We start from the raw sequence: 22,450 nt of genomic DNA on the forward strand, positions 1-22,450 counted from the left end.
GGTGTCCCACTTCATTGTTTTGACAAGGTATGCACGCATGTGTCCCCTTCTTGAAATCTTTGTTGATGTTCGGCCATATGAAATGATCTGTAATGAGGCATATCATGGGTTGAACATTGGAATGTGACAAGTTGTGCAGCTGGTCAAATACGATCATATGAAACAGTTGAGGTACGAAGGGATGCGTTTGGTTCTGTGACACGTTACACCATATCTATCTTGTTGTGCTTGTGCCTGGTATCACACAGTGTTGGAGTTTAAGATTAGTTGTTGTATCATTGAGGGAGCCTTGGAGCTGTTTGTCCTGCTGTTGAGCCTCTGCAAATTTATTGTAGTAAGTTTGTGCAGAGATGACATTTATCCATGAGAGGTAATCAGCAACAACATTGTATGTGCTTTTCAGGTGATGCATGTAAGATTTAAATTGTACAGAGTAATCTAGTGGTGAAAATATTCTTTCCATTTATGTTATCATTTTTCCCTTTGAGGGCCTCTCTTAGTGGGTCTGAATAATGGCTGCCTTTGGGAGGTGATGCTGGTAGAAGCTGATCATCCCTAGAAATTGGTGTAATTGTTTGTAGTCTTATGGAGGTGGTGGTTGGTGCCTGTAATGTTGAGAACATGACTGACATACGTAGACTCAGGATGTCAGAGTTCACATTTTTCTTCTTTAATTACAACACTGGTTGCAGTAAGTACATCAAAAGCTTGTATAACATGAGAGTTATATGTGTCATTATCCTGGGAAAAAGATGAGGATGTCATTGAGGTAAGCATATAGAAGGTTAGCTTAAATAGAACATTATCTAAAACCATTCCCATGTTTGGTCTATGTTTTTGAGGCCATAAGGTATACAGAAGCACTCAAATATGCCAAAGGCATGATGATTGCTATTTTTTGTACATGTTCTGTACTCATCTGTATCTGGTGGTAAGCGTCTTTGCTGTCCGGGATGCTTGAGACAGGTGCTCCTGCAAGGTAGTGGGTAAAGTCCTTGATATTTGGCTTTGGGTAAGTGTAAATTATGGGATCGGCATTAAGAATTCTGTAGTCACCACATAAATGTAAAATACCATATTTCTTTGGCATTAGTTTAACGGGTGAAGGCTAGGAACTGTCTGAAGGTTTGACTATTCTGGCTTTTAAAAGTTAATTGACTGCTGCCTTGGCTGCATGAAGCTTGTCTGGCAGGAGATGGTGTGATCTGTGTTGAACTGGGTGGCCTGGCATGGTGAGGATCTTCTGTACCATTTCATTTGTGATGGTGCACTTGGTGAACAACACTCATGGAGAATCTGTGGGTAGATGGTTGCAAGGGATGACGGCAGGGAATACTTGCGCAAGAGGAGTGTTATTAACCTTATTGACCTGTGAGGGCTGTGTGCACTTCCTCATGGGCTGGTGTACATGTGTTGGAAGTGTGTTGCACTGTCATGTTTGAATCACCATTCATGGCTGACGTTGGTTGAGATTCATGGCTGAAGTCAGTTGAGGGTTTTGTAGGTGGTGTCATGCTGTAGTGAACTCTTGTAGACATCTTTTGAATTGCCAATCATATTGTTTCATTCTCCTGTTTGACATGTACAGATTTCAGTTAGGTGTGAAGGTAAAGAAGTTGGTTTTGTTGAGTTTTAGTGGGTGAGTTGAAGCAGTTGAGTAGATGACATTACTGATGATCTGTTGGGATGTGATGCTGATCGTGTGTTGGGGAAGATGTAATAAGGATGTGTTGTGATGCAGGGAGGATGTGACTGATGGTGCTAGCAAATTTCATGATCAGTGTCACATTGAATGAGTGTGCTGTTGGACAAATCCAGCGGAAGAAAAGACTGGCAGAGGAAATTGGTGCCAAATACCAGTTCACTGACATCCAAGATTAGAAAGTGCCATGTGACTGTCATTTAGCACCCTAGGTCCAAAGTGTGAGGTTCAGAGTCATAATTGGTGATTGCTGAGTTGTTTGCTGCATGGAGCTATACATTGGTAGAGCTGTGTGCTGTGTCAGGAATGGTTGGAGATATTGCACTTATGTCAGAGCTGGAATCAACTAAATTTATTTATTTAGATTATTTTGCATGGAGTCATCAATATGGTGGCTTTCACAAACGTCAAGTACAGTTAAAAAAACGTAAAATACATTTAGATATTAGCCTTACTGGTAGTAATTAGACTATAAACTGACGCTTGTCAAAATACATTACATGTTACACATATTAATACACCCAATTATTATACATTATTTTATCTCTTAAACTTAATCATTTAAAATTTGTTGAGTGAATAGAGACACTTTTCAATTAAAAATTCTTTTAGTTTTGATTTGAATTGCTTTTTATTTCTGTTTTTCATGGACTCTGGCAGTTTATTATACCATATCAGTCCATTAGTTTATGGGCTCTGGTCCATCATTTGAAGTCTTGTTCTTTGTCGGTAGTAATTCTCTTTGGACCTGGTGTTGTTGTCATGTATATCACTACATTTTGTTACTTCAGTTTTCTGTGAGACAAAAAAAGTAATTAATTTATAAAGATACCAAGAGTATATGGTGAAGGACTTGTGTTGTATGAAAACATCATGACAAGAGTCTTTGTAGCCTAGTCCATGTATAATCCTTAACCCTCTTTCTTGTAGCAATAGTACTAAGTTAAGGTGAATGTCTGCAGCACAACCCCATATTTATATACAGTAGCTAAGATGGGGATAGATTGTCCCATAATACACAGTTTTAAGCATGTGGGTGGGCTCCATTTTGGACAGTTGACTAAGGAGATACAACAAATTGCTGAATTTTTTACATACAGGATTAATGTGGCTAATCCACCGGAGGTTTGAGTCCAGATGGACTCCTAAAAATTTACACTCGTTTGCTGTTTATCCCACTATGCCACATACCTCATTTACGCACGAGTGGTGTGAGCTGCCAGTTGTAAATATTAGCATCTGGGATTTATTTACATTGACCTTTAATCCTTGTGCTTGAAAATATGAACTTAATTCTAGTATTTCATTACTTGCTGAAAATTTTAGTTCCTCACAATCTTTACCATGAAATAAAACTGAGGTGTCATCAGCATAATTTACAATGCGCAAGTTAAAGGGGTATCCAACATCATTAATATATGCTAAAAAGAGGAAAGGTCCAAGAATTGAGCCTTGAGGGTCTCCCTGTGTCCCTGTGTCATGGTTTCACTTGTGGATTTAAAGGTTAAGATCGTATTGTCAATTTGATGTGTAAATTTGGTACACTGTTTCCAATTCACCAGATAGGTGGATAGAAGTTTCGTTGATGCATCACTGATTTTTTTTTTAAGAGAAGCTCATGGTTTACTGAGTCAAAAGCTTTGCTCAGGTCGAGGAATATTCTATTCCAGCTATGTGCATACCCCATTCTATATTCCTATATGCTTCATGGAAGAAACTTGTAACAGCAGTGGCCGTGCTTAGGTCTTTCTTAAACCCATGTTGTGATTCGGTAAGCATTTTGTGTCTTGAGCAAAATGTTGTGACCTGTGATAGGATAACTGTTTCAAATTTTTTACTGATTGTAGGGATTAGTGATATCAGTCTAGAATTTGAAACTTCTTCTTTACTTCCCTTCTTATGGATTGGCTGAATTACCCTTATTTTTAAGGCATTTGGGTATATGTTTTCATTAATGCTACAGTTGATAAGATGTATGGAGCTTTGTTTCCTTATATAAACAGTCAAGATCATATATTTTCTGCCTTAACTTAATTAGCCTAGGTGTAAGTTTCAGCCTAGTATTACTTTAAAGATGAGAGTTGGTTCATACACTGGTTATTTCTTTGACAGGGCAGCAGCAGTTGAAATGCTTCAGCACTGTCCTATAAATTTTTTCTCATTTGTTTTCTAACCCTTTAGTTTGGTTAATAGTGTCCTATTTCTCCTCTGCTAACTTAGTTTTGAAGGTGCTGATGTTGGTACTATTCAAAATCCACTTCTTCTCAATTATCTTAGTTGCTGTTGGTACAGCAAACCTTAAATATTCTAGCACCTGACAATAGTGATCTGAGTACTGAAAATCAACACTTTGAAAGTTAACATTGTCTTTTACATTTTTGTTGACTATTACATAATCTGTGTTACTGGAGCTTGACTCTGTTACTCTAGTGTCAGAGTTCACTGTACTTGTAAGATTATTTGAGTTTAGTGTATCTGTTATTTTCAAATAGGTTATACTACAGGAGTTTGCATCAATATTTAAGTCGCCAACTATGCTAAGGTCAGTGGGGCCTGTTTGTGTAGTTGCCCTATTAAGTCTATCAATATAGTACAACACATCTGTATTTTGTGGGCGGTACATACTAATAACTTCGTTTTGCTAACCTGCTTGAATGAGTGTTTATGTGGACCACAACACCAGCCATTTCAATTGTTCCTTCTTTGCAGTATTGTTCAACAAATGAGATTTTCTTAAATGGAAGATATTAATTTACAAATATTGCCACCCCACCCCCTTCGTGTTGTTGCCTGCAGTAACTATCTGCAACCACATAACCATCTAAATTGTCTTTTAGTCAGTGTACCGTAATTACTAACAGGTGTGATGAATTCTCATCCACAACTACTTGCAGCAAACTGCACATTTAGATGCATTATACTAAAGGGCACTGATATTTTACACTTTGTGACATGGTATTCTGAATGAGTCAAATTATTACACAAGTCTGTAACACTGCACTGTAACGACGATTTACTCACTTCCAAGCCAGTTTCTTTGGCATGTGAACAGGGTTCCTTCCAATCCAAGGGGTTTAGTTCAGTAAAATCATGTTGCTTGAAACTGAGCATAAAAATACTTGTTGATTAAAATCTAAGATGATCAGGTCCGTGGTTTTATGCAGCTCTTTACAAGGTTTTGTTATCTTGTTCACTAACTTGAGCTTTCCATTTCTGTTTAAGTGAAGTCTGTGCCTGGCATGTTCTTCATGTTTCAGTTTACTTATGTCTAGCAAGTGCAACATGATTTAGTTTTTTTACATAGTTTCTGCAGCTCTAAATTATAGCGCTCAGTTTCTGTATTAACACATGACCACTGTGGGAGATCTTGTCGCACTGGAAGGCTTATTAGGGTAACATTTGTGTTGTACAGTTTCGGCAATAACTTCCTGTAAGCTACAAGTGCTGACTTGCCCTCGTTTTTGAAAACATCGTTGGTGCCGCCAATGACTACAATGTGGTCGTCTTTTTTTAGATTGTTTGTTTCTGATAAATTCTTGACTACAGCACTTAATGTAGCTCTGCGTTTAACTTTTGTGAATACAGAATATTCATTGTGTGAAGCTTCATGAACGGGAGCTGAAAGGCTTTTTCCGTGGCTGTCTGCATACAGTAATAACTTTTTGTGCTTCCAGGCATTACAATTTTTGTTTCAGCGTTTATCGGAGGATTCGTTATATTTACTTATGCTTACACTATTCGTTGTGTCGCTGGCTGAGTCTAGTGCTGAAAACTTATTCGATGCAACTGGCGCACTGTTTCTAGTGCTTTGTTTGTTTTTGTTTTTCACTTTCTTAATGGTTTTATGTTCAGTTTTTGGACTTTACTGCAGTCCACGTAAATTTATTTGTAGTTCTCATTACTAAACACAGCTTTGTGCCCTTCATCCCTTGAATGTGGTTGATGATTCTTTGGGAGAGCCATCCAGCCTCTTACAGATCCACAACATGACCACCCTGAAACTCAATGAATGATTTGAGTTCTACTCATCATTGCCGTGCGTAATAAGTTTCAGTATGTATTAACAATTTTATGGCTAAATTAAGCACTAAATTCAAAGCACTGAAACTTTTGCAATGTACATACCTATTTTTAGCTTTTTAAAGTGCTGGCATGAAAACTAACACGTGCTAGTGCTACTATTTTTCCATTATATGTAATTCCAGGAAGCAGTTATGTTTAAAAAGTGCTATAATTTAATATTCACCTTCTCTGTCACAGAATTCCAGCAAGTGGTTATGGGCCTGAAACGAGAACACCGTGAAACTCTAAACAGGCTAATACGAAATCAGGAAGTAGCTTTATTCAACCTGCGGGGAGAGCATGAACAGAAGGTCTACGAGTCAGAACAGAGGATAGCTGAGCTAGAAGAACTTGTTGACTCTTTGAGGCAACAAATGGAAGCAAATAAGACCATAGCTGATATAGAGGTGGGTAGCTTGAAAGTGTCAAGATTACCATAATGTAGCAGATAAGTTTATTTGCCTTCTATATAACAAACAATAAGTATTCTGACATGTTGCGAATTGTTACTGTTACCAAGTGTTACTGTCAATGTTTCATTCTGTGGAATTTTTCCTTTAAATTTTGTGCTAAAATCAAAATTCATGTTTAGTGTAAAAAGGTTTTGGAAGAATATATGTACTGCCCAGTATTTATTATACTTTGATATCCATATTTAAGATAATGTTATTAAACTAAGAGAAATTTTGTCATGTTCATAGTAGCTGTAGTTGCCTTGTAGACTAGCTGATAAATAAATTGAGAACGCATGAAACAGAGCTGAAACCCTCTGAATTGCTCTTTGCAACAGTAAATGTAGTAAGGGAGGTGCATGATGATGTGAAGTTGTTACTAACAAACTTTGATCACTTGCATCACATCACCATAATGGAACATTAAGCAGACGTGGCCACATTATTATTCATGTATAAATTATTAAAGGGTTACAGTTGCAGGAAAGCTGCTACATATAAAATAATACAGTCCTTGTGAAAGAATTTATCAGTTCACTTTTCTATCAACTTCAGATTCACTATACACAGGAAGCATTTCACAGTTTGCCAATTAATAAGGAAGGAAGACTTTTTCAAAGACACTGGAGTCACACATATGGTAGGCTGGTAGATCAAATCCACACCCAGCCATCCAGATTTCTATTTTCCATGGTTTTCCTAAATTGTGTAAGCTGAATGCTTGGATGGTTCCTTGAAAAAAAGACTCTGCTGATTTCCTTCCTCATCCTTCAACATTATGAGCTTCCTTCTAAATACCTCATCATTGAAAAGATATATAAACCCCCCCCCCCCCCCCCCCACCTCTCTCTCTCTCTCTCTCTCTCTCTCTCTCTCTCTCTCTCTCTCTCTCACACACACACACACACACACACACACACACACACACACACACACACACACACACACACCTTTTTTTCTGTTGCTGCTTACTTTTTATATGCAACATAGGTTGCCATAAAAACTGCTCTATTTAAATACTGCGAAACTAAATGAATAGATTTATATTCATTTTGCAAGCATCTGGTGTGATGTATATGTATAGGTGGTATGTAATTTTGCCACAATAGTGCAGAAGTTTCAAAGAAAACAAAAGCAGACCAATTTATTTGCCTTTAATTTGAAGTTTATGTAAGAAAGCTGGAAAAGAAATACGTCTGTATTTTTAGGTCTACTGTGAAAAGATGTTACAGAATTTTCACCGGAAGCATTCACCAGAAAAATTCTTTACCTCAGCATTCACCATGTGTCCATGAGAAAGTGTGCAAAAAACCAGCGGCAAAGTGGTTACATAAAGAGCTGGTACATCAATAAAGAGGATTTCTGTTTGATTTAATGGAGAACTGGACTCTGTACTTTATGTTGCATGTACCTGATATTAGTACGTTCTCATATTGTTGTTCTTGGAAATGAGTACTTTTGTAACCCCTTAATACCTGAATAAATTTCTATATGAAAGATAAAACCAAAAATTCATGGCGCTTTAGAAGTAACTAAAACACTCAGCAAAATGTAGCACTTGTCAGAAGCTTTGGTAGCTTCATGCGGAATCAGCACCTACAGGCACTGGCGCTCAAAAACAGTTTACCTTCCAATCATTAGCACAACATTGGTATGGTGCAAATTTACAACATCTACCATTAAAGGGTTAGTAAGGAATGGTATGGTCTGCATAGACTTCAATGTTTTTCCTCTCCAAAGCATAGAGTACATTCGCTAAAATAAGAAATTCAAAGTATTTGAAAACAGTTTTACCTTGACTGAGTTTGTAAGTTACTACACAAAGTTCAGGGAAGTTAGAGTTAGTACATGACATAAGAGTGTTCGAAAGTTAGCTGTCAGCTGCCCGGTGTGCATAGTGAACCCTGCTGTTTTGGCAAAAGGGTTCATTACAGAAGTGCTGGACTTAACCTGCCCATTTCCCCATTCCCTGCCCCCATCCCTCCACAATCCCATCCTGAAACACATGTCTTAACATTCCTTCTTGGAAATCATGAGTTCCAGGGTTCCATATTTTGACAGCCTTTGAATTTTTTTTTTTCTCACTGTCATTTGATTTTAGCTAGAACTCAATTTTGGCTTTGCTTGGTGATTTGTTTTTTTGAATTTTGACAATTGTGACAGATATCACCCAGTTGGCTTGTGATAATTTCTTGCCATGGTTACATATGTGTGCCAATGGCCTCGATGCAGTGGTAACACTGGTTCCTTTCAGATCACCAGAGTTAAGCACTGTGGGCTTGGCTAGCACTTAGGTGGGTGAATATGGTAGTAACCCAACTATAGCAGGTGTTGAAAATGACCCAGACATTTTTCCAACCTGTATATTACCCAGAAGCACTAAAAAACTAGGACTGTATGGGCTAATTCTTGACATATGGTAAGCTTATAATTACTCTCTCTGTGGTGAGGGTGACAGAATTTGGTGACCCCTGTAGAAATAACGCAGTGTTTCCCAACCTTTCTGAGACCATTGCCCCCTGAGCACAATCAGATATTAATTAGTGCCCCCCTCCCCACCATAATTAAAATTAGTGTTTAACTAAACTATAGAATGAAAATAATTTTCTTTGACTACTTCCATTTTTAAAATGACAGAAAATAAATGACATTTAGTTATTGTGGGTGTTCCATTAAACCAAAAAGTAATGATTCAATGAGATAATTGGTACGGGTTATTTTAGAAACCTTCTTTTCTATATAAAATGATGATGCAGTCCTCAGAGCATTGCTATTGCTACCTACAACTCCTTCTCAGAAAGGAAAGCTAACTGTCCATGTTGAGGGTAGACACCTGTGACAAAATATGCTTTCTGTGCACCACTCCTCTCCCTAGAAACACTTTCTTCCCCCTCACCCTGCACTTCCATTCACAAGTAGCCAAGTTAAAATCTGTGTGCTGTACTTATGCCTACTGTTTATAAATCACTTGAATGCTAGACTCCTTATCTCTGAACTGGCACAAACTGGAAGACTGCAGGCTGACAATGCTTTGTGTCTGATCACTGCCACAACGACAAATAATAATAACAATAATAATAATAATAATAATACTGAGCAGACCTACAGTAGAGTAGTATCCGTTAAAAAGTTACTGTTGCACTGTGGTATTGGTCAGTTCAGTTATTGTTTCCAACTGAAGAATGAAGCAATTTCTGGTCTATTGCTGGAACTATGTACAGCTCAGAGAAGGCATTTTCATGACATATTGAAACATATGTGATGGATGTGTCTCAATTTTACTGTTGTAGATGCAGGGTACACATACTATGAATGTGTGTAGTTGTTGGAATACAAGAGTGGGATGTTGTTCATACAATCGTTTCACTAGCTGTAATCTCCACCATACTGTGCCGCACATTAATGCTAGTATTTGAAAAGAAAATGTAATTCTTGGTAATATATGTAGTCAGTATTACAGTCACAAAATGTTGATAATAGTAATGCTTGTTTAAAAGTAATTTAGTTTTGTGGCTGAAATACAATTACATTTGTTTCTGCCTCTCAGAATTATACTTCATCCCCAAGGTGGTAATCACCCCCAGGTTGGGAACCACCACTCTACAGTAAGGTAGTAGCTGTTACATAGTTGAAATTGTATTGTGCTGTCAGTTACTTAATTCATTGTTGTGAAATGAATAATAAATTATTGATTGAAAAGCTGAACCAGAAAGAAATTTTAATATGTGCATTACAAGAAACAAGGTTTTTAGATGAAACTGCTTTAGATTTTGAAAACTATCGTTTATTTAAAGGAAAACCAGGTAAAATCTTAATGAAACAAATGCCATACCTGGGAACAGCATTTCTGGTACATCACTCAATTTTAGATTCAGTTACTAACTTCTACTCGAGTTCTGAGAGACTATCCATTCTTGAGATTAAATGTAAAAACAAAGGATACTCTATAATCAACTGCCATGCACCCATAAACCAGGACAACAAAAATAACCCGGAGAAAGTTGAAGAATTTTGGGAGATACTTGAAATGGAACTGGATAGATGCTCAAAGAAGAACATAAAAATGTTAGTAGGCGATTTTAACGCACAAATAGGAAGGGGGAAAAATACCATGGAACAGTAGGCCTCTTCCCAGGTCACAAAAGAACTTCAAAAAATGGAGAAAGGCTTATAGAGGTATGTAGGCATTTCAACTTGAAAATAATGACAACACATTTCAAAAAGCTGAGCCGAAAAACTAAAACATGGAGATCACCAAATCCACTTCTCGGAGAATTCCAAATTGACCATGTGGCTATCTCACTTCATTGTCAAGAAGAAATTCAAAACACTAAAGTGCTGAAAAGCCTTGATGTTGATTCAGACCACTATTTGACTACGATTAAATTCAGACCACTCCCATTTCGAAAAGAGAAGAAAACCTTTTACAAAATTCCAAAATATAACACAGAAACGTTAAAAAATGAAGAAATTAAACAACGGTTTCAAAGAGCATTGCACAAAGATAGCGATGGCATATCCACAATAAATAAGGAAGCGGGATGGGAAGAGATCAAAAACGAAATAGTTGAAATAGCAAAAGAAAATTGTCTCGTGAAAAGAGTAAGAAGACATCCATGGTGGGACAATGAATGTGATGAGAACCTGGAGAAGAGACAGAAATTGTGGCAGAAATGGAACTCCACAAAAGATCCTCAAGATCTTGACAATTTTAAAATCCAGAGAAGAGAAACAGCTAAGCTTTTCCGTAATAAAAAAAGAAGACAATTTCAGGATAACCTAGAACAGATTGAGGAAGACTTTAAAAGAAATAATTCTAGAGATTTCTACAAAACTTTTAGAAAACAGCTAACCAAATACCAATCCCCAAATTTATGTTTTAAAGATGAAGAGAACAAGCTAGGTTTGACAAACAAGACTAATTGTGAAATATTAGCAAAATATTTCGAGAATCTACTAAATTGTGAACCACCCAAAGATAAAATGAGTTTTGAAAACCACCGAAATACTAATACCGAGTCAAAACCTCCAGACGCTGAAGAAATAAAACACATAATACACAGTCTAAAAAACAATAAAGCCCCAGGTGAAGACTCCACAGTACCAGAAATCCTAAAAATAATGGATACCAACCTCCCACAAGTTTTGGAACATATGTTTAAGAAGATCTGGGACGAAGAAAGAATTCCTGAAGACTGGCAGTGTGCCCTGATACACCCACTACACAAAAAGGGGGATAAGATGAATGTTAATAATTATAGAGGGATCTCGCTACTACCAGTAGGATACAAAATTTTGTCAAGGAAATTACTTCAAATCGTGGAGCCAGTTCTGGATAAAAAAATAGGTGAATATCAAGCAGGTTTTAGACAAGGTAGATCCTGTGTTGAACAAATATTTAACCTGAAAACACTAATTCGTTACAGAATCTCAAGAGGCCAGAGATTTGCAATAGTATTTGTAGATTTCAAAAAAGCATACGACTCGGTAGATAGAGAAACATTACGGAAAGTATTGGAAGAATTTGGGGTCGATACGAAAACAATTCAAATTATCAAACAGACGCTAACAAACAGTAAGGCCAAAGTTAAATTTATGGGTGAAATTTCAAGGAAGTTCGAAATTAAAACAGGTGTTAGACAAGGTGATGGTTTATCCCCAATCCTCTTCAACTGCGTACTGGAAAAGATATTGAGAATATGGAAAGAAGAACTCAAAGGCACCAAGAATGACATCAGAATTGGAACAAAAAAGAAAAAATAGAAGTGGACTGTTTAGCTTTTGCAGACGATCTGGCAATAATTACAGAAAACGAAGAAATAGCTCAGAACTACCTGGAGAAACTACAAGAAGTTTCGGCCAGAGCTGGACTGCAGATTTCATTTGAAAAAACCGTGTATATGTCTAATCATAGAAATAACAAGAAAAATCTTATTACTAAATACGGCAATATTAAGAGAGTAGAAAAATTTAAGTATTTAGGTGAAATAATTCAAGTGAATGGTTTAGACAAGAGTGCAAACCAGGCGAGAGCAAGGAAAATGGAATTTGCTTTTCAAAAAACCAATGACATATATAACAAAAAAAACATTTCGATTCAAGCTAAATTAAGACATTATAAAACTGTCATTAGACCAGAATGCCTGTATGCATCAGAGTGCCTAACTCTTAACAAAAAGGGGGAAATAGAAAACATGGAAAAGAAAGAAAGGAAAATTTTGAGAAAAATATTAGGACCGAGAAAGATTGGAGAAGAGTACAAGCTAAAGAGTAATAAGGAAATATACAAAACTATTGAGAAAGTGAGTGAGGCAATGCGTAAACGCAGACTAACGTTTTATGGTCACCTGTCGAGGATGGATGGAAACAGACTAACAAGAAAAGTGTTTGAACATAGTAACAGGAACGAAAAAACCAACAATAAATGGATACAGATGGTGAAAAAGGATTTGGCCTATTTTAATGTCACCCGTGAGTCAATCAGGGACAGGGAAAAGTTTAGACAAATAGTGAACGAAATTAAGTGTTTTCCAGAAGAAACGAAACTAAAGAATAATAACAGGAAATGGTCGGAAGAGCGGAGGAGGAACCACTCGAAAATGATGAGGAAATATTGGGAAGAGAGAAAAAAAGATCAAAAAGCCGGGCAAGTGAATTGTTGAACGTGGTCCAAAGATGGCCGAAATCGAAAGAAGAAGAAGAAAGTAATTTGTGGTCTATTGTTGGAGCTATGTGGGGCAGTCAGATGAAAAATTACAGATGGAAAAAAATATGTAAACTATTTATGATTTCAAAAGTAATCACCCTAACACACTTATTCCACTGTTAATACCAATCATTCAAACTAAGTGGACACTCAGTGCAGAGGCTGAAGGGAGCAACTGTGAATGGGAAATGCCTTTATAGTCACTCCCAACAGCCATTGAGCCAAGTGTCAACTTTCTTTGCTTGAACAGGACATTTATCCCACTATATGACAGGATGGTCACTGCCTTCATGAAAAAGTGTTTGCAGTTTCCTTCGGAACCATGACTGTACCCAGGCATGCATTCTTTGTGCGAAGCAAATCAGTGACCACAAATGTCTTTCTTCGGGGCACCAAAACTATGGAAATCAAGGGGGGAAAGATCAGACTGTACAGAGAACATGTGAGAGTTTCCTTGTGAAATCTCAGCAGCATAGTCAAAACAACAGGCACACCAGCTCCGGGGAAGTCTTTTTCTTTGATTGAAAGGGTCAACGCTGCTCTCTGATTTTCTGTAACAAGACACCACAAAAATTAATGCGCAGTGGTATGTGGGCACTTTGCAAAAATTGAAGCTTCCTATCAACTCCAAACACCCAGGAATGTTGATGTACAGCATAATTCTGTTGCAGAATAATGCTGGCTACATGTTGCCAATGTTGTTTTGGCTAGGTTGCAGAAGTTTCACTGGGAAGTCCTTGTGCACTCTTCTTATAGTCCCAATCTCTCTCCAAGTGATTTCCATATTTTTGAAGCCCTGGAGAAAGCCATGCATGGCTGTTGATTTGCTTCAAGCAAAAAGGTGCATGCCTTTGTACAACTGTGGTTCTGTGGGAAACCACAAACATTTTACCATGAAGACATTGACCACCTTGTCTCAGAGGGATTGTGTTTGAGATGATAAACATTTTACTTACTTTTGTGCCATTTGTCTTGTTTTCACTTGACTGCCACTTATACTAACAACAAGAAGGCATTTTTGTGAGATATTTAAGCATATGTGATGTTCCTGTCTCATAGATGCATGGTACAAAGTATGTGTGTAGTGGGTGGTGTATGTGTGGAAGATGTTGTTCAAGCACTAGATTCACAAGCTGACAGGTTGTAGCCTCCACCACATTGTCATGGGCTACTGCTAGGACTGTACAGTCTTGATAATTTGAGGTGAATGGGACTGGGGCCACCTTGAACTACTGAAATCGGATTACCGAAATTTATGTGGGAAAAGAAGAAAACAATGTTTATAAGAATAAACCACACAAACAACACCCTATTTGATTTTTTTTTCTTTGATTTTTTTTCTTTTTTTCAAACTCAGGCTTCTTTAAATTTTTTTGGTTGAGAGATTCTTCAGAACATTTTTTGAAGAAAATTGTTCCAATTTAATTAGCTATATTGCCAAGTCATTTCAGTGTTCTAACTTAACATTCAGAGTCCCTTCTTGCTTGTCAAGTCGTTTCAGTGTTCTGACTTACCATTCAAAGGCACGCATTTGCATTTCTTTGTTGTAGCAGTCATTTCTAGGTTTACACACAAAACACTTAACAAAGGAAATGAATGTAACACTGTACTTTACTTATAATGACAAACCTAAACCATTGCTTGCGACAAACGGTGTGATTTTGTAAACAATTAAAAACCAGGAGAAGCATATGTGTAGTGTTGTCGGACAGATGTTGTTCCATAAGTGGGTGGAGGAAATGGATCCAGGTTCCATATGTCGTAAAGTAGTATTCTTTAAAAAATATTTTTTTTTTTTTTTTGAGGCTCACATTTATAGCACATTTGTAATCCCGAGAATCAAAATATTGAAACTCTACTTTATTTGAAAAAAAAAAAAAAAGTTTTTATTGGTAACTTATGTAATCAGTATTACACTCTTGCAAAACAGTGATGGTGGTAATGATCTTTCAAAAATAAAATAACTTACTTTTTTTACTTGTTTTTACCTCCCAGAAAACTCAGAAAATTTGGGAGTAATTACCTCCAGGTTGGGAACCACTGAAATATCCAAATTGCTAGTGAATTGTCTACCTCGCTCATACCATTTCTGAGGGTCAGATTACACCAATACTTACTGAAATCTGCTATGTCCCCTGTCAGGAGAAACAAATGCAAAAGGGTAGGGGTCTGTAATGATAGGCAGTTCAGATATATGGTGTGTAATATCTCATTTAAGGAAATGATAGCTGAAAATTGTTCCAGTGACTATCAGAAAGATCTGAGATCAGTCTTGATCATGAAATTTCATGGAAGTTTACAGTCAACACCATTGTCCCTAGAAGTGATTGTGGCCTCCATGGTTCTGAGTCAAGTTCTTCTGAGAAATGAACAAGACAAAACTGTGTGTACAATACATGAGGATGGTGAAATACCTTTATACCTCAAGAAGAATGTAATAATCACAATATCAAAGCAGTCAGGGATGAACAAATGTATTACGAAACCAACAATTTGATAAGTCATGGTTGTAAAATTTAAAAACAAATTCCTCATCAAATTCTCAATCGCTGGACATTACTCAACAGCAGTAAAAAACCAGGACTACAGAAGAGCAGAATGACTGATTGAATCAGATATGGGGTAAGATCAGTTTGAGTTCTCAAGAAATTTAGGAATACAAGAGGCAACACTAACTGTAATTAAATGTTGGAGTAGAAATGAAAACTGTAAGCTTTGCCTATGACGTTATGCTGTGCAAGATGGTATGTGATTTTATAGGATCATTTGAAGGAATGGACAGTGTCTGGAAAGACTCTTATAAGATAAAAATAAACAAAAGTAAATAAAAAGTAAGAGAGAGAAGTCAAATGAAATTAACTGATACTGAGGAAATTAGATAAGGAAACAAGACACTGGAAGTGCCAGGTATGTTATTTTAGGTGCAAAATAAGTGACAATGAAAGAAGTAAAGAGGACATAAAACACAGGCTAGCAGTAGTAAGGAAAGTCTCCTTGGGAAAAAGTAATATTTTAACATCACACGTAAATTTAAATGTTAGGAATTCTTTTTTAATTGTGTTTATCTGGAGCTTGTGTTACATGTAAGGGGAATGTGGATGATAAACATTACAGACAAAAAGAGCATTGAAGCTGTTGAAATGTGGTGACAGATAATTAGATGAGTAGACTCAACAATTAATGAAGAGATACTGAATTAATTCAAGGAATCACCAGTTTGGTTCAAATGGCTCTGAGCACTATGGGACTTAACATCTGAGGTCATCAGTTCCCTAGAACTTAGAACTACTTAAACCTAACTAACCTAAGGACATCACACACATCCATGCCCGAGGCAGGATTCGAACCTGCGACCGTAGCGGTTGCGCTGTTCCTGACTGAAGCGCCTAGAACCGCTCAGCCACTGCGCCCGGCTCACCAGTTTGGTAATGGAAGGAAGTTTGTGTGTGTGTGTGTGTGTGTGTGTGTGTGTGTGTGTGTGTGTGGTTTGTGTGTGTGTGTGTGTGTGTGTGAGAGAGAGAGAGAGAGAGAGAGAGAGAGAGAGAGAGAGAGGGGGGGGGGGGGGTTAGAGTTGATGCCAAGGGATGAATACAGTAAGCATGTTAAAATGGATATACATTGCATTACTTATGCAGAGAGGAAGAGTCTTAACGTAGAGGTCCCTCACAGAAGATAACAACAACAAAAAATTACAGTAGCAATAGCTTACTGTATTTGGCAGCAAGTTTTCTATCATCACTGAAACAATATTAACACACTTTGACAGGTGTACCTGTCCTTTGAAGTGTAAATTACCTTAAAAAAATAAAGACATTTTAAGACTGGAATATAACACATGCCTCACAATTAGCTCTACATCCCCACTTTCTGGGATTGAGTCTGTAGCAAGAAGTTATTAATAATGATGATGATAAAAGAATATAAATATTTGTGTCACTGGCAAGCTTCAGTATTTTATCTATAAAAGTAAATATGCATACTTAGTTGTGAACTTCTACTTCTAATTTCTTTTTGATCAGGGATTTATTGTCTCTATTAATAATGCTAAATGTACAAAAATAATAAAAAAATAAAAAACATTTAAATGATGTACAGATCTATGCCTTCATAAAAACATATCATCCTTACCTTCTCTGTGTATGGCATAGATGAAGTTTTATGTTGCATTTTCACTCTTAGTGTTCAACTATACAGAATAATAATATAATCACATTGTTTTGCCATTTTATGAGAAATGCTATTATTAATGACATAATACAGAAATTTTTGTACAGCTTCATTTTGTAGGGTTAATACGGTATTTTGGAAATTTTGTTTTTTGTAATTCCTCATTATTCGAACAGATGCTTGCTATAGGTTCTGGAACTCAATGAAAAAATTGAACTGTGTATGTTGAATATTATCATAATTTAGTTATTGTTTGTTTACCTTTAACCATTCACTGTTAATTTTCCAATATTTAATTAATGACTCTTTCAGAAAGAGGGCTAGGTCTGTGTTTTTAATCCTTATGCTTGACTGGTTGCATCAATTATTAATCACCATGTTATGTAAATCTCTTGGTCCATTGAAAAAGAGAACACGGGGGCCTTTGAAGAGGCAAGGTATACATGAATAAAGAAAGAAGTTTGCTGTTTTATCAACAGTAAACTGTTCAATACTTGGGACTATAACATTTTGTTTATAATTCCATTTGTGTTGTGTGTTCTGTCTCAGGTTGTATTACTCACCAAATATTTCTTGAAGTCTTCAGTCAATTTTTCACTAAATAATTAACTATCCCTCTAATAATTGCTGTAATTTTAAGCCAAACATTGCAGTATGTAATTTTAATAACTGTGTTTTGTGGTCTTAGTCAAATAACACAGTCTCTCTCTCTCTCTCTCTCTCTCTCTCTCTCTGTGTGTGTGTGTGTGTGTGTGTGTGTGTGTGTGTGTGTGTGTGTGTGTGTGTGCGTCTGTGTGTTAAAATCTCTTTTATTAGTGGAGGTACTACCGGTTGCTGTAATCTTACTTGTACGTTATCGTACTGAGTTATAGTTGCATGAAATGTTCTCAAGAACTCATTTTTATTCAGTTGTATTACCCAATGTTTCCTTTTATCATTTCAGTCGCTGACAGCAAAAACAAAGGCCGATTTTGACTCTCCAACAAGAGATGGCTCTTTCAGATTTTCTTCTGAGAAGAAACAGAACAAAATGAAAACTAAACCTGAGGACATGGTTGTCATGAGAGCTGTCCCTGCAGTTGTTGAAGAGGAACCAAAGAAACCTGAAATCCACACAAAGAAAGTGATTGTCTTGTGTGAAAAAGCAACAGACACTAAAGACTTAATACCAGTGAAGGAGCAGTGTGTTTCAACTACACTGCCTCTTGAAAACAATAGTATGACAATGTCAAGTGAGAAAGTTCAGCACGAAAATAATGAAACATCAAGAGTAGGTGGCATTCTGCAACAGGCATCAGACTTTTCTCCTGCAGTTACAGGAACTGAGACTTCTGCTGAAAGTTGTGTTCCGGATAAAGTACCTGAATCGGTGCAGAATTCTGTACCTGTGACAGCTCAAGTTTCTTCTGATCGACTTGTATCTCCTTCTTCTGCCAGCCATCCATCTCCTCCAGCTCCACCACTGATGCAGTCATTTCCACCCACTGGAATGGGAGGTCCAGCACCACCACCGCCACCGCCGCCGCCACCTCCGCCCCCTGTAATGGGAGATGTTCTGTCACCTCCACCTCCTGAAGTGGGAGGTCCTCCACTACCACCGCCACCACCCCTTGGAATGGGAGTATCACCACCAGTGGCCCCTCCACCCTCTGGAATGGGAGGCCCACCGCCACCACCTCCTCCACCCCCTGGAATGGGAGGCCCTCCACCTCCGCCCCCTCCACTCCCTGGAATGGGAGGCCCTCCGCCACCGCCCCCTCCATTCCCTGGAATGGGAGGCCCTCCACCACCGCCCCCTCCACCGCCTGGAATGGGAGGGCCACCGCCACCCCCTCCACCCCCAGGCATGGGAATCCCTCCTCCTCCTCCGGCACCAGGTGGTGGTCCTCCACCTCCACCTCCAGTACCAGGTGGCCCAATGCCACTGCCAGTGCCACCTGTGGGCGGATGGACTGCCGGAAAAGCCAGTGAGTATTTATGAATTCTGCTTATCTTTAATATTGTAGCACTAACTACACTTGCAAGACACTTTTGTCTTTGGCTTGGATTAAAATGAATCTGCAAATAATATTTCCATTATTCCACTTACATTGTTCCTAATTCCTCAGATGCAAATGATTTAAGCATTAGAGCTAGATGCATATTTTTATTTTCTTTCACTTTTTTATTGTACTTATTTTTGTGTTGATTAACTGACACCTTATTTCTCGCATTGTCCTCACCTATAAACCTGAACCTGGTAGTGGCTCCTGGACCTGTTACAGGTAAGAAAACTAACATCAATGCTTGATGCATGCTTCAGTTTTGTTTTTCTTTGTTACTTTTCCGTATCTGATTTTTCTTTTTTGTGCTGTCAAGGGTGGTAGGCTTTACATAAGGCAAAGCAGCCAGAGCTGCAGAGAAACATAACTGCTTGAAGCTTGTTTGCTAAATTGTAGAAATTTGTAAACCAAATAACACTTAGTTTTCATTCTATAGTGTACCAAAAAGATTCTGATTGTCATATCATTAACTATGTTTCCAAACTGCATTAGTTTTTCCAGATAGTATTTTAATTTGTTGCTGAATTCATTACTTTGGGTCCAGTAGAGCTTAATATGCCACCTTAGCTCTGTATATAAATGACTTAACTGCCTTGGATACTCAATGGCATCTCACTGTGTTATTACTATTCTTTTCATGTCATAATCTGAATTTGATTGGTTGCCCCTCAACAACACCTGGAAAAGACGAGGCTGTGTATGAATATAGTGAGACAGAAACTTAAATCTTACTTTCCTGTTTCTATTATGTTTCTCTACACTCTGAATTACTTGTGTGAAATCTAGTACTTTGATTTGACAGAAGAAAGAAGAATTTATTTTATAATGAAGGTTCTTTGCATGGTGTTCTGAGATGCATGTTACATTAGTTTTCTTGTATCTTTTTTTTCCCCCCCTCCAGCTTGCAAACGTAAGTAAAGTATCATGTATATAGTGCAAGTACTTCCCAAAATGAAATTAATTTACATCATAGATGCTGATTTATCTTTTTGGAAATAGTAATCTAAAGTTACAGAGCATTTTGGGACATGAAGTTTACAATTCAGAAGTAAAAGTTGATAATTTATTTAGTGATTACATGACAACACAAAAATAAGTGGAAAAGTATGGATATAATAAATAAGTAGATAATCTATGAATTGTAACCATTTAATTAACATTCTCTTGATCAGAAGGTTTTTCATGTAACGATAATTCATACAGTGATGGTTGGCTCTTTTATACAGTTTCATGATTTTGCATTTACAGTGTTGAGGAAAAAGCCTGTGAACCCTACAGTACCTATGAAACCTCTTTACTGGACTCGAATTGTTGTGCCATCAGCAGAAAGTGTGTAAGTTTACGTATTTCTCTCGTCTAATGCCAAACATGTAAGGAATATCCCACCATGTTGTTTGCTTTCAATGGGAAAGCTTACAATTACTCTTTAATATTTAACTTTACTCATCAATAGTGGTGGTTGAAAACATTACTGCATTTTATTCATTTGAATATACATTCATGAAGCTTACTGTGGCTGTTTTAGTCTATAAACATTGATTTTTCATATAGTAAGCAGCAGTCTGCTCTTTGGGAAGATTTGGAAGAAGCCAAAATTGAAGATATTAGTGAATTTGCAAATCTGTTCTCTCGACAAGTGATTGAACGGAAACCAGCAAAGAAGAAAGAAGAAAAACCTACAAAGCAACAGGCAGTAAAAATTCTTGACAGCAAACGTTCTCAGAATGTTGGTATTCTTTCATCTAGCCTACATGTTGACTTCTCAGAAATAGAAAATGGTAATTATATTCAAAGATGATTAGTGTAAAGTTTGTAATACAACATGCAAATTCCAGTTTCTAAGTGTAGTCTTTTTTTTCAGCAATATACAATTTTGATACAACAGTTGTGAATCTGGAAGCTCTACAACAGATATATGATTCTGTAAGTGTGGAAATATTTTTTCATTACAATTGATAAAATGGAAGATTAGACAGTAATAATGAGTTTGTTTGAGCAGTGAATCCCTGACAGTCCCTAATAGTTGGGAAACTGGATTAGATTAGATTAGATTAATTGTTCATTCCATAGACCCACAAAAGAGGGGATCCTCCTGGGTGTGGAACATGCGTGCGGAACATGGTTTGGCTGTAAACGCATGATTCAGAATAGTTTGAAGCATTTTCCACATTGTACCATTATGTAGGTGCATAGGTTCATAGTGTTTCTTCATAAGTTTAGTAATAAAACATATACACATAACAGAGACTTTAGTCATCAGTAGTATAGTCCCCCTTACGATTAACAACAGTAATTATGCAATTTTGCGACTGTAGAAATCATGTGATCTTCCTGGTTGTTGTTCTTGGATTGTATCTGCAACACGTCTTTGTTGCTGTGATGGTTATAACTTGGGGAAGCAATTCACAGTACACCATACCATCACTGTTCCACCTGATGCACAACATTATTGTTTGTGGATGCGTGCAGGTCTTTGTATGGGACACAATTCCTTGTCAGGAGTAATGATGCAGCATAGAATGGTCAGTGTTGTTCATGTGCAAATTGATGATGTGCAAGCAGAGATGCACATGTGGCCACCCACTGAGTTTTTTGATTTTGTGGTAACCACACACCCAATTTTTGAACCTTCCCCATTGCCTGCAAATGTCACATGATAGTGGAAGGATCACAGTTCATCACATTTACCAGTTCTTGAATGTACTGATGTGGATTGTTGTGGATTAATGTGTTTGAAAGATCCTCATCAAACCCCAAAGGTCTTTCTGAACAGGAGAGTCGTTAATGTCAAAACAATCCTCCTAAAAATGAGAGAACCATTTTCTTGCCATGCCCTGTCAAGTGGAATTATCCCCATACATGGCACAAATGTTTCTGGCTGCACCTGCCGCTGTCACCCCTCTATTGAACTCAAACAGAAGAATTTTGGTAATTTTCAGATTTCTCCATGTGGCACTCCATTTTATATCATCCACAGCTCCTCTCACTGTCTCCAAATGACAGAATGACAACATGTAAACTTAAATAGCAATGGTGAACTACAAATGAAAAATGACAATTGATAAATAGACTCATAGCAAACTGAATACCATTGTGCAAAACAAAAATGCTACCAGCTTGTGCACTAACCTAATGCAAAGAGCATTGCAAGTCATATGAGCCCTTCACTCCCTCTTCACATGCTGCAGCAGCAGTCACTCTTTAGTGGATGGTGGTTGTAGCAAATGTTATTTCTATACACACAATTCAGTATTTCAGATGTTTTCTAGTGACACTTGACTGGGTAAGAATAAAACATGAAAGAAAGATTTTTTTTATG

General features: G+C 37.3%; 1 protein-coding gene across 2 annotated transcripts in view; it reads left to right on the forward strand.

Moving 5' to 3' along the window:
• LOC124802507 (formin-2-like) overlaps window positions 1–22,450 on the forward strand; it is a 277,071-nt gene that overhangs the window by 210,726 nt on the left and 43,895 nt on the right. For both annotated transcript variants that reach the window (XM_047263338.1, XM_047263337.1), the window contains 6 exons: window positions 5,963–6,171; window positions 18,033–19,056; window positions 19,333–19,353; window positions 20,380–20,464; window positions 20,683–20,909; window positions 20,993–21,054. In XM_047263338.1, coding sequence (XP_047119294.1) covers window positions 5,963–6,171; window positions 18,033–19,056; window positions 19,333–19,353; window positions 20,380–20,464; window positions 20,683–20,909; window positions 20,993–21,054 — 1,628 coding nt within the window. The remainder of the gene's footprint in view (window positions 1–5,962; window positions 6,172–18,032; window positions 19,057–19,332; window positions 19,354–20,379; window positions 20,465–20,682; window positions 20,910–20,992; window positions 21,055–22,450) is intronic.

This window comes from Schistocerca piceifrons, chromosome 6 (genome assembly GCF_021461385.2).
Source record: "Schistocerca piceifrons isolate TAMUIC-IGC-003096 chromosome 6, iqSchPice1.1, whole genome shotgun sequence".
Lineage (NCBI taxonomy): Eukaryota > Metazoa > Arthropoda > Insecta > Orthoptera > Acrididae > Schistocerca > Schistocerca piceifrons.